The 17103-nt window shown below is 34.7% G+C and overlaps 2 protein-coding genes and 1 long non-coding RNA gene across 8 annotated transcripts in view; 1 reads left to right on the plus strand and 2 right to left on the minus strand.

The window, feature by feature from the left end:
* The window catches only part of LOC141393553 (uncharacterized), a 144687-nt gene that overhangs the window by 31970 nt on the left and 95614 nt on the right, over positions 1 to 17103 (minus strand). The window lies entirely within an intron of this gene.
* Positions 3875 to 14282, plus strand: CRAT (Carnitine O-Acetyl-Transferase). Of its 6 annotated transcripts, none has more exons than XM_073966641.1 (8): positions 8488 to 8645; positions 8753 to 9084; positions 9151 to 9226; positions 9294 to 9905; positions 9963 to 10310; positions 10373 to 10473; positions 10540 to 10788; positions 13610 to 14282. In XM_073966641.1, exons 2-8 carry the CDS (start codon positions 9068 to 9070, stop codon positions 14169 to 14171), a joined length of 1965 nt encoding a protein of 654 aa, XP_073822742.1. In that variant the 5' UTR covers positions 8488 to 8645; positions 8753 to 9067; the 3' UTR covers positions 14172 to 14282. The 6 variants fall into 6 exon arrangements, with proteins under 6 accessions (XP_073822745.1, XP_073822744.1, XP_073822742.1 ...); XM_073966642.1 differs by lacking the exon at positions 8488 to 8645 and having other exon boundaries at positions 8648 to 8933; positions 9020 to 9084; XM_073966644.1 differs by lacking the exons at positions 8488 to 8645; positions 8753 to 9084 and adding an exon at positions 3875 to 4048.
* Gpa2 (Glycoprotein hormone alpha 2) lies at positions 14267 to 15007 on the minus strand. Its single transcript, XM_073966653.1, has 2 exons — positions 14603 to 15007; positions 14267 to 14534 (listed from the first exon to the last, which is right to left on the minus strand). The coding sequence occupies exons 1-2, from the start codon at positions 14879 to 14881 to the stop codon at positions 14442 to 14444; spliced, it is 372 nt and encodes a 123-aa protein (XP_073822754.1). The 5' UTR covers positions 14882 to 15007; the 3' UTR covers positions 14267 to 14441.

Raw genomic sequence — 17103 nt, forward strand, 5'->3', positions numbered from 1 at the left:
TTGCATAATTGTTTCCCCAGTAAGACCAAACTCAGTACGGATTGGGATGTCTATAAGGTTAATTTCAATAAGTACAAGAATGAAATCAAGAAAACTAAGCGAAAATCTTGGGTCAGCTTTAGTGGGTCTATAGAAAAAATAAACAAAACGGCCAGGCGGCAATATATTAGCTATGATACCAAAATCCATAGGTAGTACGTAGACTAACTCTGGATCTACTATCAGAAGTTCACTACCCGGCTGAATGAGTTCTGATGGTGACCAGCGTACAGCAAGCCATAATCAATCCCGCACTGAAAAAGATTAAAAGCTAACAGATAGATCAACTATCCTGCCAAGAATTCAATGGACAATTAAAAGCTTTACTTACTTACTTAGTTGGCCCATTACAGAACATTTGTTCCATAGACTGAACTAAAACGAAAAGATCTCCATTCCTCTCTGTTTTTCGCTTGACTTTTTGGAATACCGCGCCTTTTCATTTCTTCATTCACTTGTATGCTCCATCGAAGCTTAGGCCTGCCGATTCTGCGTACACCGCCATGTGGCATGTATTCATACGCCTTTTTAGCGGGTTCATCATCGCTCATTTTCATGCTATGGCCTAGCCAACGCAATCCTTGCATCTCGATACGTTTAACTATATTCATGTCTTTGTATAGCTTATATAGCTCGTGGTTCATACGACGTCGATATTTACCGTCAACGCAAATCGGACCGTAAATCTTTCGAAGAATTTTCCTCTCAAACACACCAAGCACTGCCTTATCTGCTTGCGCAAGTACCCATGCTTCGGAGCCATACATTAGCACGGGTAGTATCAGCGTTTTGTATAGTGTTATTTTTGTTTGACGAGATGTGGCTTTGTTTTTAAATTGCTTACTTAGACCATAGTAGCATCTGTTGGCCAATACAATCCTTTTTCTTATTTCACAACTGATGTTGTTTGTTGTGTTTATGGCAGACGAAGTCTTTAACTGCCTCAAAATTGTAGGTACCAATTTCCACAGTTGGTCCGAGCTCTATGGACGCTTTGCGCGTCGACACCATCAATTTGGTCTTTTCGCCGCTTAACGCCAGACCCACTTTCCCAGATTCTGCTTCGACCTTCCTAAAGGTATCAGTTACTTCCTTTACTGATCGTCCCATGATGTCTATGTCATCAGCATAGGCAAGTAACATGTGGCTATTGGTGTAAATTGTGCCATTTCTTTTGACATTTGCATCTCGTATTACCTTTTCCAGCAAAATGTTGAAAAGGTCACCATTGACACCATACAGTCTTATCTCCTTTCTTGTGGACGGGACATAGGATGCTCAGGTTCCAATCGTCGGGTACGCGTTCTTCCTGCCAGATGGTGCTAACTAGCTGATGCATACACCTTATCAGGGCGTCGCCTCCGGGATTAAACAGCTTGGCTGGTAAGCCATCGGCTCCTGCTGCTTTATTATTCTTCAGCCGGTTGATTGCTGTTTTTACCTCATCTTGGCCGGGTGGTATACATTCTATACCATCTTCTGGGATTGGATCTGTGGTATCATCGTCTTCGCTACTATTGGATACCAGCAGATTGGAGAAATGTTCCTTCCATATCCTGAGCACGCTTTCTGTATCTGTTACCAGATTACCTTGCTGGTCTCTACAGGAGGATGTGCCTGTACCAAAGCCATCTGTTTGATGTTTCACTCTTTGGTAGAATTTTCGGACTTCATTCTGGCTCCTGTACATCTCGATTTTCTCAAACTCCCGCTTTTCCATTTCTCTCTTTTTCTTGCGGAAAAGACGTTTCTCTTCTCTCCTTTTCTCCCGATATCTCTCTCGTGCGCTACGCTTTGCTACTGAATGTAAAGTAGTTCTATATGCCGCATTTTTCTCTTCGGTAGCAGCACGACACTCCTGGTCATACCATGAATTCCTTTGTGGAGGTCTCTGGAATCCAAGTATGGACTTTGCGGCTGTTTGCATGGAGTGGGCAATATTTTGCCATTGTGTTGTTATGTTATCGGGACAAGGAGTGCTCGCGTTAAGCAATTGAGCTAGTTGAGTGGAATATGCTGTGGCTATCTGTTGTGTTTGCAGCCTATCGATGTCCAACTTCCGCGTTGTGTCTGTTCGTGCTTTATTTGCAACGTTTAGACGGGTGCGTACCTTTGCTGCAACAAGGTAGTGGTCCGAATCAATGTTTGCGCCTCGGAACGATCGTACATCCAACACGCTCGATCAATGTCTTCCATCTATCACAACATGATCAACTTGATTACTTGTTCTTTGATCTGGAGACAGCCAGGTGTCCTTATGAATATCGAGATGATTAAATCTGGTACTGCTAACTACCATGTTTTTGCAGCTGCAAAGTCTATCAGCCTCATACCATTGTCAGATGTTTCACTGTGGAGACTGAATTTCCCGACTGTTGGGCCAAAGATATTCTCCTTTCCAATTTTGGCATTAAAATCGCCTAGAATGATTTTAGTGTCATGGGCAGGGCAACGGTCATATGTTTCTTCTAAGCGCTCGTAAAATATATCTTTGGTCTGTTTGTCCTTTTCTTCAGTGGGAGCATGAGCGCAAATAAAGCTGATGTTGAAGAATTTAGCTTTTATTCGAATTGCAGCAAGTCTTTCATTCACTGGGGTGAAGCTGGATACCAGATGTTTTAGTCTCCGACTAACTACGAATCCGCAACCAAACTCATGCTTTACGTCATGGCAGCTATAATACAGTGCGTCACCTTTAGGTGTTGTTGTGACGCCTTTCCCAATCCATCGTATTTCCTGTATGGCAGTAATATCGGCCTTGTACTTTTCAAGTACGTCTGCCAATGCGAAGACTGCACCTTCTCTATAAAGAGTGCGAACATTCCAGGTGCAGATTCGCAGATCATGGTCCTTAAAACGTTTGCTGGGTTCGTCAACTTTAGAGGGGTTTGTTTTTCTTTTCTTTCGTTTTTTTCATAGTAGGCTGTTTTTTCTAGGGGAGGGTTACTAACCCGACGACCAAACCCAAGTTCTTAACGTTCTTATGGGTGAACGCGCGGCACATGTTAGCTCACTACCTTTAACGGGTGTTAAAGGCAGTTCCCCAGGTGACACCACGGTGAGGTCAGTGTCCACTTGAAATGAAAGAGGGACCAAGCAGAGTTGGTTAGAGGACTTGAAAACAAACTCACAGGATACCTGACTATATTTGTCGCTAGTTATGTGGCCTTAAGGCTCCCAAGTCATAGACCATAAACTCGCTAGCTATTCTTAATTGTAGAAAGGCTATATATGGTATACGAGTTATTATTAAACTATGCTGGGTTCCAGGACATAGTAATATAATGGGAACGAATAAGCAGATGAACTACTAATTCGACTCTAATGCTTGGCTTACATTTACGAAATCCACTCGATTTCAACTGTCAATTCCATTGCTTAAACGTCAAATGAAATCGAATGGATTTCAGATGAGTTTTCATTTGACGTATACGCAAAGGAATTGACAGTTGAAATCGAGTGGATTTCGTAAATGTAAACCAAGCATAAGTTGATCGATTTACGAATTGATGATATCACTCAGTTTCAGAAATAAAATCTCAAACACTTCGTGAAATACACAATTCTTTAAAAATATATATAAATATATTTCGTTTTCGCAAATTTTAATATATATATATATATATATATATATATATATATATATATATATAAAAATAAAACTAATTTTTGTTTTCGTTGTTTACATATACACTTTTTTAAATTTACTTACCAGCTAAAACTGATCTTTTCCGTTAAATTATCCACAACACACACTTTTCACAACACAAAGCTTTCATATACATACATTACTAGGTTTCACAAATAGATCTTCCCCACACCAAATTTATTTCACAAAAAATATGGCAACATTCATATAAACAAAAAGAAGAATAATTGTCAATCGAATCAAATAAAATATCTGTGTCAGTTGTGTAAACTATCTGAAAATAATTTTAATTGTTATAATTTTCCGTTTAATATCGATTAAAAAATTGATTACAACCAACTTAGTGTAAATAATTGAAAGGTAATTATGAAAAAAAAAACCGGCGAAATTTATTCTTTTCTGTGTGCACTTCAATAGGAATAAAAATAAAAACTACGGACAAAAAAGAAAACATAAAAATAAAATTCTCTTGGGTTCATGCTGCTGGCTCCAAGAGATTCTCTGTTCAAAAGGGGGGTCTGCTCTTATTAATTTTCTCATTTATAAACACTCTCTTTGATAAATGAAATAGCAGAGATTTTTAAATAAACCTTTGCCCCATTCGTGTTCTTTTAAAAAAATAAATTAGAAAACGTTTGAGCTGTTTAAAAAAATCTTATTTTTTAAATCAAAATAAGTGATACGCATTGGCTTTAAGTGGTTAAAAATTATTTGATTAGGCAAACTTTTGTATTATTCACAATATAATGCTTATAATGCTGGTATATAAAGGCATTTGGTTCCCCTACACGGGGAACTAATTTCTAATGATTTATAAACTAGTTTCTGATGATTTATAAAAAAACAACATACTTATAAATAACATAAAATTAATAATTATTAATCTATAACCATTGATTTTTTTCCACAATCTTTGTAGTAACTGTATTCTTACTAAATCTATTGGTTCCAAAAAGCAATTTCCGTTACATTAAACTATCATTGAAGATAATACTAAGAAATGAAATTAATTGGAGAAAATCTGTCAAAATTCTTGGTATGTGAATCTTTGTTTTAATTTGTTTTTAAATTTGTATATCTTTCAGTTGCTTATAACCCATAGATAAAAACAATTGCCAATAAAACCTATTCAAAATCATGTCACATGAAAAATATTCCTCGAACCTATACCTCCAAATGCAACAAACCCCAAAAGCAAAACCTCCTTAGATATCCAGCTCTAAAATTGGAGGAAACAATGCCAAAATTTCTGAAAAGCGTGCAACCGTTATTGACAGATAAAGAATATGAAGAAACAGAAGCAATGGCTGAAGAGTTTATCTGCAGTGAAGCTCCACGCTTACAAGAATTGCTAGAAAAATTAGCACATTGCGAAGAAAATTGGTTGGCTCATAGATGGTTGAAGTATGCCTACTTAGCTAATCGAATGCCTGTAACAATTTACTCAAGTCCTGGCATGTCATTTCCTTTGGTGAAATTTAAGGATCTCGATGATTATTTTAGCTATACGTCTAAATTAATAATGGGTTTGGTTAAATTCAAGCAGCAGGTTGATGATGGTCGAATACCCGTAGTAAAAATGGGAAAATTAGAGTTGGATAACTCGCAATTTGGTGCGGTATATGGTACATGCCGTATACCTTTGCCCGAAGAGGATGATATTGAATATAATCCCAAATCTCAGCATGTGGTGGTTATTTATAAAAATCATGTAAATAGCATTTTGTTGTTATATAACTTTGAGTTAGTCTCCATTCCCCTTTAATTTCTAGTTCTATAAACTCCCGGTCTACAATAATCACGGCCGTATCCTAAATGCCAAAATATTATCGGAACAATTGAAACGCATAACAGAGACTGAAAAGTCTTGTGGTGTTCCTTTGGGTATTTTATCCACAGATCAACGGGATAATTGGGCCCAATCATATTTGGAATTAAGTAAATGTCGAGGCAATTGCAAAAATCTCAAATGTATCCACTCTGCCTTGTTCACGGTTTCCTTGGATCAATGTGTCGACTTTAGCGAAAATGATAAATACAATATTTTATCACATCAGCTGATACATGGTGGCGGATCCAAACAAAATTCCGCAAATCGTTGGATGGATAAAACAATTCAAGTATGTAGTGAAATTTAAGGAAAGGAATGTCGAGTCAGGACACTGTTAGTGGATATAAGTTAAACTTAAAAATACCTTATTTGATTTTTTATCTACAAAATCGTTGAATATCCAAAGCAGTCATGGGCACCAACACAAACGCAGACATAATTGCCAATGCTCGAGAGCAGCTGAACATCTCAGGTACACAATCGGTGCTAAGTTCAGTTGCTTACGAATATAGAAAATGGTGTTCGCATCTGTGTTCTCGCCCAGGACCGTTTAAAGACTCACTATCCATTCAAGATGGTGATCTATATGAAGAAGAGTTGATTTCCTATAGTTAGATCTCCAGAAAGTCTCCTATCCATAGAACACCGCTTTAATGTATTCTATCCATATCAGATCTTCAGAAGATCGTCTATATAAACCTTAAGAAGGTAAGGTTAAGATCTTTGGAAGTTATTCTGTCAGTTGAAAGTATTTAGGAAAGCTATTAAAAAAGCTATATAAAAGTCTTATATCGATGAGGAACCTTTGGAAAGTAGTGTATGTATAGAAGATCATTAAAATGTAATATGTCTATAAAAGGCCTTTAGAATATCAACTGTCTATAGAAGGCCATTAAAAAGTTACATGTCTATGGAAAATAATAAGTAGGAACTCTGTATTTAAAATACCTTAAGAAAGAAAAAGAGAAAGGGAAAAAGAGAAGAGGATTTAGATCTATAAAATACCTTCATAAGGTGTTCTTTACATAAAGGGATATTCTAAGTTTGTGTGTACAGTCTTCTGCCTATAACGGGCAAGAAGAAATTTAGAAGAGTTTCTGTCTATAGAAAAATCTTAGAATGTTTTATGTCTATTAAAGAACCTTTGAATGTATTCGTGTCTATAAAATTCAATTAGATGGTGTCCTATTTTTAGAGGACCTTTAATATGATATCTTGTCTATCGAAGGCCATCCTAGAAGATTTGTAGAAGCTTTTCTTTAGTAATCCTCCTGTGATCATATCACGACTATCACGACTTCTGAACGGTATTTGATTCCTAAAAGACCTGTCTATAGAAGAATATCCATAAACTGTTTTTCCTAATTTATATCAAATCTAAGGTAATAGTCAATCCCAATGGCATTAGTGGTTTCTGTTATGAACATTCTCCAGCTGAGGGTCAGCCCATAGCTTTGATGACTGAATATTTGACAAAAATATTGTAAGTTTCCTAAAAATTTCCAACTACTTTGATTAACAAATTTGTTAACATCTGTTCAAAGGCCCAAAAATTCTGAATTTGAAGATGGTAGCAGTGAAAATTATGAATGTGCCACAAAATTAGAATTTGCAAAACCAACGGATTCTTTAAAGAATAAAATTTCCCAAGCCTCGGAAAATGTTGATAAATTAATCAAAAATTTTCACATGCAAGTTACCCATTATCAGTGCTATGGCAAGGAGTTCCTAAAACAGCAAAAATTGAGTCCAGATAGTTTTATACAAATGGCATTGCAATATGCTTTTTATAAGTATTACAACTTGCTTGCGTTATGTGAGGTTCATTTATGTATATTTGTTTCCTTTTTAGGCTTCACAAGTGTTCGGCTGCCCAATATGAATCGGCCCATTTGCGCATTTTCTATGGTGGTCGCACAGAAACTATACGTTCATGTTCTAATGAGTCGTTGGCATTTGCACGATCCATGTTAAATCCTGCTGCCAATGATCAGACACGAGTGGAGCTACTCAAAGAAGCGGTTAATGGTCATCGCCAATATACCAACATGGCCCTGCAAGGGCGTGGTGTTGATCGTCATCTATTGGGTTTGAGACTCATGGCTTTGGAGAATAAATTACCCATTCCCAAATTCTATAACTCACCTGGTTATGTGAAAAGTTCTCATTTCCGCATTTCTACATCTCAAGTTGCAACTAAAAATTTGGCATTTATGAGTTACGGTCCATCCACGGATGATGGTTATGCTTGCTGTTATAATCCCCGAGATAATGATATATTTTTGGCTGTTAGTTCTTGGCGTTCGAACGAAGAAACTTGTTCGGAAAAATTTGCTCAAACAATTGAAGAAGCCTTAAGCAAAATGCATGACATGTTGGTGAAAGCTCAGAGTGAGAAAAAGGCCAAAAAGGAAACTAAATGCAAGAAATAATAATTAGAAATTCTAAAACGCACGAAATTCCAACATGAAAACTTTAAAGGAGAATAGTGCAGGGAATAACAATTAAAATTTTAAAAAATTTAAGGTTTATTTAGTAAAAAATTCATAATTTGTCGTAAATTCGGTTATTGTAAAAATATTATTATAAGTATTTTTGGTTATTACTTTGGTACCAAATATCTTTTTTTCTGGTAATATTAAATGCCAAGGTATTGTGTTTTAATATTTGTCTCTTCCAGAACTGCAAGGATCTACTAATTTTTACTATTTTTTTCGATATAATAAAGGAAAAATTGTTATCGTAGTAAAAATGTTATATATTTTATATTATATATTTTAACTTATTTTCGTAGGAGCTTCCCAAGTCGATTAACATTCCGTATTATTTCTTAACACATTCTCTCTTATTCCAACACGAACGACCTTTTATTTATCTCTCTGTTAAAAAAGCACAATTATAATCTCTTAATGGGACCACATAATTCCATTGACGTTTTCTCTCTCCCCAATTATCCAATTGTGCTCCCACTCATAGTTTTCTTTTTGAAAGTAAGAGTGAGTCTTCGTACTACGAACCCGCCGTATTTATTTTTTTGTTTCCAATACACCTCCCCCACCTAACCAAACACTCACACCCATTGCATTAGCATTACTCTGCGTGCATTACTTAAATAAAAAATAGGTGGTAAGACTAGGCTTGTACATTGGCTGGCTGCTGGTCCAAAACGATACCAGTTTCCAACTTGTTTAAAGTTTTTGATTACGTGGTTGACTTTTATAATTTTGTTTCAGTTTTTGTCTTGGTCAGAGTAGAGTTGAATGGCGTTTTTATTTTGATAAGAAAAAAACACGGTATCGAAACATCGAGCAAGTAACTCAAAGGCAAAAATATTTTAACAAGTTTAGTCAGTCCCTAGTTGAAGGTGTTGTGAGAAGTAGCATTACTAACAATCCAAAAAAGAAATTAATAAACGTAAGCGAAAGTAGAGTACTGGAGTAGAATAGTTATACGAATTTAAACAGGTTGTTGATCTTATCTGAAACAAAAAAAAAATACAGGCGATAATCGCTTTGCATTGTTGCTAATTATTTCTTGTGCGGGGGATTATGTACAAGTATCAAAGGTGAAGACAGCAAGTCCAAGTTTCGTTTCTGCATTTGTTATAATTAACCATACCTTTTGTTTGCAGGGCTTCAGCTTTGGAATTGTCTGAGGAAAATATGGACAAGATGCCAATTTTAACACGCAGAGTTTTAAGCAATTTGGTAAATAGCAACTTAAATTTACAAATAAAAGTTACAATTAACGAAATTCGTTGTTGCTTTTTTCTAGACCAAGAACAGTTTATATGCTCCCTCCAGAGTAACCGCAGCCATGTGTTCTGCCCAAGTGCCTCTGAATGCCAACTACAGCACAGAGCCTAAAAGACAAAATCTCCTAAAATTCCCCGCCTTGAAATTGGAAGACACCATTCCAAAATTCTTGAAAACCGCCGAACCTGTTTTAACCAAGGAAGAATTGGAAGAAACTAAACGCATGGCTGCTGAATTCCAAGCGAAAGATGGTGCTGAGCTGCAAAAGATTTTAGAAAAGGTTGCCGAAAGCCAAGAGAATTGGTTGGCTCCACGTTGGTTGAAGGCTGCATATCTGACTTATCGTGATCCAGTTACAGTTTTCTCCAGTCCTGGCATGACATTCCCCTTGCAACAATTTAAAACATCTGCCGATTATTATATGTACACTGCCAAGCTGATTCAGGGTTTGGTTAAATACAAAAAGGTCGTGGATGAGGGCAAAGTTCCTGTTGTAAAGATGGGCAAAAATGAATTGGATAATTCGCAATTCAGTGCTGTATATGGTACCTGCAGAATACCTCGTCCCGAAGAAGATGTTTTGGAATATCATCCAACATCCAAGCACGTGGCTGTTGTCTATAAGAATCATGTAAGTAACAGCTAGCCATATTTATAAGAGCACGTTAATACAGACTTATATTTTTAGTTCTTTAAACTCCCAGTTTACAACAAAAATGGTGAAATAATCAATGCCAAGGTCTTGGCTGAACAACTCCAACAAATTGCCAATTCTGAGAGTAAGTTGGGAACACCTATTGGTTTACTGACCACTGATAGTCGCGACAACTGGGCTGCTGCTTATGCTGAATTAATGAAATCTCCCACAAATGCTGGTAGTGTTAAGGTCATACAAGAGTCCTTATTCACTGTGTCATTAGATGAAGTTGTACCCTTTGCCCAAGAAGAGGTTTACAATGTTATGGGTTTGCAATTGATTCATGGTGGTGGTACCAACAAGAACTCTGGCAATCGTTGGATGGACAAAACCATACAGGTAGCTATCTAAGACAAAAATATGTCGACCCCCAACCATAACATTTTTATCCACCTTTGTAGATTGTGGTTAATCCCAATGGCATGAGTGGTTTCTGCTATGAACATTCTCCAGCTGAGGGTCAACCTATTGCCATGATGGCTGATTATATTTACAAGATTTTGTAAGTAAAGGGGAGGGATGTTGAATGTGAATTTTCAATAGTAACGTTTGTTTTCTTATTTTATAGCCCCAATCCCCAGGAATTTGAGGATGGTGCCAATGACAATTATGAAGCCTTCAGTAAGCTGCCATTTGACCAACCCACACCCGTGTTGGAACAAAAACTTAATGAAGCTGCCAAAAATGTCAACAAATTAGCCGATGATTTGGAATTGCGTGTTTTGCAATACAAAGGATATGGCAAGGACTTTTTGAAGAAGCAAAAATTGTCTCCAGATAGTTTTGTACAAATGGCTTTGCAATATGCTTTCTATAGGTAAGTTTTTTCAGTTCACATTGGCAGAGAAAATGATCAAGAAGACATTCGGATAATAGTTGTTTATGAAGAAAAATGTCAGCAAAAATATTCGGATAATATTTTGTTATACATAATAGGTTTGTCCTTGACTTTCTCAGTAAATATTACTCAGAGTTAAGCATTTTATACTCTTTCAAAGGAAAAAATTAAAAAAGTAAAAAGACAACATTCAGTACAAATTTTCAATTTGATTAATATTGACGATTATGATATTTGAATATTTTAAACTTTTGACAACTGCTAATGCTACAAAATGTTACTGAACAAAATTCCTTTATGCCATGTTCATACCAGCATTTGAATAACGTCGTTCGTTCTCATAATTACGTACACGAATTAACCGGTTCATACGACATGGCACATCATTCATAGCAACATGATTCATATTTTCATAGTTTTTGTTTACTGATTTTAAAGAAAGTTTCAGCCAAAAGACGAGTAAAATTAATTGATATGAACTGAAAAAATTTTTGTCCTTCTTCCAGATATCTATTTAATATTAAATTATATTAGTTTCATTCATGTTTTCTATTTTTTCTCACAATTTTGGTGTTTTCAGTATATATTCAAATTTTTCAATTTTAAAAATTAACGAGAGAGAGACCTTCCAAAATAACTTTTTGGTATACAGACTTTCCGGCAGGCATTTGACTTTTGTTTCTAAATTTGTACGCGAATTTGAAACGATGGACAAGAAATGTAAATGCAATGAAAGAGAATACAAAATTTTCTATGATTTGAATGTATACTAGTCGTTAAACCGTTTACTTTTCATTCATATTTTGCAGTTTTTCTAAAAATATTTGGGTTTTTAATAAATTTTGTATTTTTCCTGTCATAATTAATTTATTTCGATAAATTCTCTCATTTGTTAGAGATGGGACATATTTTATCGTCGTTCCGAGAGTAATTTAAATTGAACAATGTACACAAATCGTTGTTCGTTCTCAATATTTTGTATGGGAAATGAAGTAATTACATCGTAATTTGGGGTCGAACAACGAATAGAGAGCGAAACACCGTCAGTCTGAACAAGGCATTAGTAAAAATTATAAGTTCTCAGTAATAAAAATTTCAAAACAAGTCTCTCAATTCATTCTCATTTAATGAACATTTGTGTAAAAAAAAACATTCAGTAATAATTTGTAATAATTATTACAAATTATCGAGTACGCAGACACACTTAATATTATTGGGATAATGGTTCCCATAGAAAAGATTTGTTAGAATCATGTCTTCCTATAGAAATCTTTACCCTATAGACAAACATTATCTGGCTAACATTTCCCTATAGAGAACTTTATCCGGCTAATATTTTCCTATAGAAAACTTTATCAGGGGAATGTTTTTCTATAGAAAACGTTATCCGGCTAATGCTTTTATGTAGAAAACGTTTCCGGCTCATATTTTCCTATAGAAACCTTTATACGGCTAATGTCTTTCTACAGAAAACTATATCCGACTAATTTTCCCCTATAAACACCTCTATCCGTCATATGTTTTCTTGTAGAAAGCTTTATCCGACTATTTTTTTTTTCCTATAGAAAATTGTATCCGTCTTATGTTTTCCTATAAAATGCTTTATCCGCCTCATGTTTTCCTGTAAAAATCTTTATCCGACTGACGTTTTCGTAAAGAAAACTGTAGGCGGCTAATGTTTACCCATAGAAAACTTTATCCGGTTAGTGTTAACATTTTCCTATAGAAAACTTTATCCGTCTAATGTTTTTCTATAGAAAACTTTGTCCGGCTAATATTTTCCTATAGAAGACTTTATCCGTTTAATGTTTTCCTGTAGAAAACTTTATCCGGCTAATATTTTCCTAAATAAAAATTTATCCGACTAATGTTTACCCATAGAAAACATTATCCGGTTAATGTTTTCATATAAAAACTGTATCCAGCTAATGTCTACATATAGAAAACTTTATCCGTCTAAGGTGTCCTATAAAAAACTTTATCCGGCAAATGTTTGCCTCTATCGGGTTTATGTTTTCCTACAGAAAACTTTATCCGACTAATGTTTACCTATGGAAAACTTTATCCGGATGATGTTCTCCTATATCAATCTTTACACGGATAATGTTTTCTACAGAAAACTTTATTTGGTTAATGTTTTTCTATAAAAAAAAAACTTTATCCGGTTAATATTATCCTATCGAAAACTTCATCCGGCTAGTGTTTTCCTAAAGAAACATTTTTCCCGCCTAGTGTTTTCTTATAGAAAACTATCCGGCTAATATTTTCTAACAGAAAACTTTACTCGGCTAATTTATCCGACTAATGTTTACCTATAGAAAACATTATCCGGCTAATGTTTTCTTATAGTAAACTTTATTTGCTTAATGTTTTCCTATGAAAAACAGTATACGACTTCTGTTTTCATATAGCAATGAATGTTTTCCTATAGAAAACCTTATCGGATTTTCCTATGGAAAACTTTATCAGGCTTATGTTCTGTTCTGCAATAGATGTCTTTATACGGATAATGTTCTCTATAGGAAAATATAATGTTTTCCTATAGAAATCGTTATCCGTCATATGTTCTCATACATATATCCGGCTAATGTTTACCATATCAAATTATTATTCGTATATAGAAAATATAATCCGGATAATGTTATATAACACAAAAACCATATAATGTTTTCTTAGACAAAAATTATTATCGTAATAACATTTTGGCAGTGAAAATACTATACGAATATTTTATCTAATCAATTTTAATTTATTCTTAAGCAAAATAAACTAAATTATTATTATTATTTCTTTTCGACAGACTCCACAAATGTGCTGGTGCACAATATGAAACTGCTCATTTGCGCATTTATTATGGTGGTCGCACTGAAACCATTCGTTCCTGTTCGAATGAATCGTTGGCCTTTGCCAAGGCCATGATGGATCCCAAGTGTTCGGACGAGACACGTGTTGAACTCTTGAAAAAGGCTGTTAATGGTCATCGTGAATATACCACCATGGCTTTGCAGGGACGTGGTGTAGATCGCCATCTCTTGGGTTTGAAACTTATGGCTTTGGAAAATAATAAACCCATACCCAAATTCTATCAGTCCCCCGGTGTAGTGAAGAGTGCCCACTTCCGTGTCTCGACCTCACAAGTAGCTTCACCTAATGCCGCCTTCATGTGCTATGGCCCCTTAACCCACGATGGCTACGGTTGCTGTTATAATCCTCGTGATTCAGATATCTTTTTGGCTTGTTCTGCCTGGAAATCCAATGATGTGACATCAGCCAAACTTTTTGCCAAATCCATTGATGAGGCCTTGACCAGTATGCGTGAATTATTGGAACGTGCTGGCGAAAAACCAAAGGCCAAGTTGTAAATTATGTTCCCTGAAGATTTCTATTTGTGTACATATTTCATTTTAAGATAAGTTTATAAAGTTTATATTACAAAATAAAAAAAGTAAAGAGATTATTTTACACAGCGACAATTTTGTAATTTATTGAATATTTCTTGTATGTTTTTATTCTGCATATGTATATTATGTGTTTGTATTTTTAAATTTAAGTGGCTCATCTAAACATTATATATTTATACAATTATATTTACACTACACGCCGCCGACATTGTCTATTTCATCTTCAGAACTCTAATCCTTTTTGCAATGATAACAACTACAAGATAAAGCCGACTGAAATGTAACATTACGCCAACCATCCATGCAAAGAACGCGTTTTTGTACCTAAAATTTAAAAAGATTGGAAATATTATCAGCTCTTTTGTTGTTGCATTGCAACAACGAACACTAACCTCCCTTGATTCCATCATATTACAACATTGCCCCACCGAGACCACAGGTTTTGGTGGCCTAAATCCACCACCAGCATTGCCCCAAGGCATTGAGGGCACAGAATATGATTCACAAAATCCTCGACATGCATTGGTGGTTATTAGGAACTCAACACAATCGGGTATTGAGATTTTGCGTGTATTTCCGACTTTATGGCAACCGGGTCTAAGCCATGTCTCTTTAGCATAACACAACAAACCAAAGAATACTATCAAGGATAACACTTTGAAGACCAACATCTTAAGATCGTTTAGAAACACGCACACACGAAGCAGTAATTGACAAGTTGAAAGCGAACCGTTAAATGTTCGTCGTTGGACAGAGAATCGTTTTTTGTCTGTCTTTGGATAGATGTTAACACATACTCTGTACAATTAACACTACTTGCTGCTGTAGGATTTACAATCCTTTTTATGTTTGGCAAAGGATGTTTGAGGTTTTCGTAAGGAGTTTGCGCACTGTGTCAGTGGATGCTGTTATTCCTCTATTACCAATAACAAGCGTCTAACAATTTAAAACAGTTGTTTTAAATAAATATCCAATTTTAATGCAAAATATTACTGCCAACGAAAAATGTGAACGTAAAAAATAGAAAAAAATGGACTAGCATTTTTTATGCAATTAATTTTAGGCCTTAATTTGAATATTACTTAACTGTAAATAATCCAAAATTTCACGGATTATTTAAAAAAAATGTCAAATGTAGAAATTTCAAATCATCTTAGGTTAGGATTTAAACGCTTGACTATTCTAACTGAACAATAAAATGCCGACCCTCATATCCTTCCTTGTCTAATGCCACGGTCTGTATAAAATTAATTTCTGCATAGATAAAGCTAAGGAAAATATACTTTATGCAGATTTATGGTATGTCGTAGTCTTGAAACTTCAACGATTAGATATGTTGGTTAACTTTGAAGAATTTAGGGGAACAACAAGGATCTACCTTTCAGCATTTCGACAGAAATTCCAAAAATATAATATAATCTGGACCAACACATAAGATGTCTTCCAGATCCCGCAAGATAGTACTATCTTTCCAATTCTGTGCTAAAAAAGTAGTTCCGTGTTGCAAACACTAGCAAAACTTATACTTTTCTTTTAACGAAAATGGTGCGGAATGACGCTCTCTTCTCCTATTTTCTGTTAGATAATAAATACATTATAGCTTTTTGACGGGTTAACCTTCTTTATGATGATTTATTTGACGTATGGAAAAGACATTTGAAACCCAGTGGGTTAATTAAATGCGGTTATATGTAAACGTACTATAACAGCATGTTTGCTGGCATCCCATTGGCTGATGTTAACATCTTTCCAGAGTCTGCAATTTTTTCGTTATTCGGTAGTCACACGCGCAAAGTTTTCGGTAAAGAATATTGAGTTTTTAGGAGAGAACGACGAGGAACGAGACTCTCTATAATTTATCCTCCCCGCTCTTATCTAAAAACTCAATTTTCTTTATCGGAATCTTTGCGCATGTGACTTCTGACTTACCGTACTTTTTGAACAAATTTGAATGGGAAAGCAATTGTTGATTTTGATATATAATAGGTTTGTCCTTGTACTTTCTCAGTAAATATTACTCAGTAACTTCTTTTTAGAGAGTAAAGCATTTTATAGTACGTTTATATATAACCGGATTTAACAAACCCACTGGGTTTAAAATGTCAATTCCATTACATATACGTCAAACAAATCCTGATAATGAAGGTTAACCTCCCAAAAAGCTCTAATATAAACAGCATATTATACTCTTTCAAAGGAAAAAATTAAAAAAGTAAAAGGACAACATTCAGTAAAAATTTTCAATTTGATTAATATTTACTGAATATTTTAAACTTTTGACAACTGCCTAAAGCTACAAAATGTTACTGAACAAAATTCCTTCAGTAAAAATTATAAGTTCTCAGTAATAAAAATTTAAAAACAAGTTTCTCAATTCATTCTCTTTTACTGAAAATTGTGTAAAAAAACAACATTCAGTAATAATTTGTAATAATTATTACAAATTATCGAGTACGCAGACACACTTTATATCATAAACCTATGACATGCCTTGATGACGTAATTATCTAGGCGTTTACACAAGACAGTCTGTCCGCAAATACAACTCTGATTTACTAACACATACATACATTTGTCGGCTGTCTCCCAGCTGTCCCTCATTTTTTCACAGACAGTAGGCAAGAAAATTTTTTGGAATTTTTGAGTGAGATAATAATTGAAATGTGTTGAAAACAAAAGAGCATGACCAAAAGCAAAACATGTGAACGGAAAACAAAAAGGAAATCGACTATTTTCATTAATTAATAATTAATAATTCATTAATAATAATAATAATAATAATAATAATAATAATAATAATAATAATGATAATAATAATAATAATAATAAAATAATAATAATAATAAAATAATAATAATAATGATAATAATAATAATAATTTTACAACTGTTTT

This window comes from Musca autumnalis, unplaced genomic scaffold (assembly GCF_047663935.1).
Source record: "Musca autumnalis isolate F117 unplaced genomic scaffold, ASM4766393v1 scaffold_2, whole genome shotgun sequence".
Taxonomy (NCBI): Eukaryota; Metazoa; Arthropoda; class Insecta; order Diptera; family Muscidae; genus Musca; species Musca autumnalis.

Excerpts from the sequence above, each read along its gene's own strand:
- CRAT (XM_073966641.1), top strand. Across the intron at positions 9,227-9,293 it reads GCAGAGTTTTAAGCAATTTG|ACCAAGAACAGTTTATATGC; the intron begins GTAAATAGCAAC and ends GCTTTTTTCTAG. Across the intron at positions 10,474-10,539 it reads GATTATATTTACAAGATTTT|CCCCAATCCCCAGGAATTTG; the intron begins GTAAGTAAAGGG and ends CTTATTTTATAG.
- Gpa2 (XM_073966653.1), bottom strand. The coding sequence starts at position 14,881 with ATGTTGGTCTTCAAAGTGTTATCCTTGATAGTATTCTTTGGTTTGTTG. Across the intron at positions 14,535-14,602 it reads ATATGATGGAATCAAGGGAG|GTACAAAAACGCGTTCTTTG; the intron begins GTTAGTGTTCGT and ends TTTAAATTTTAG.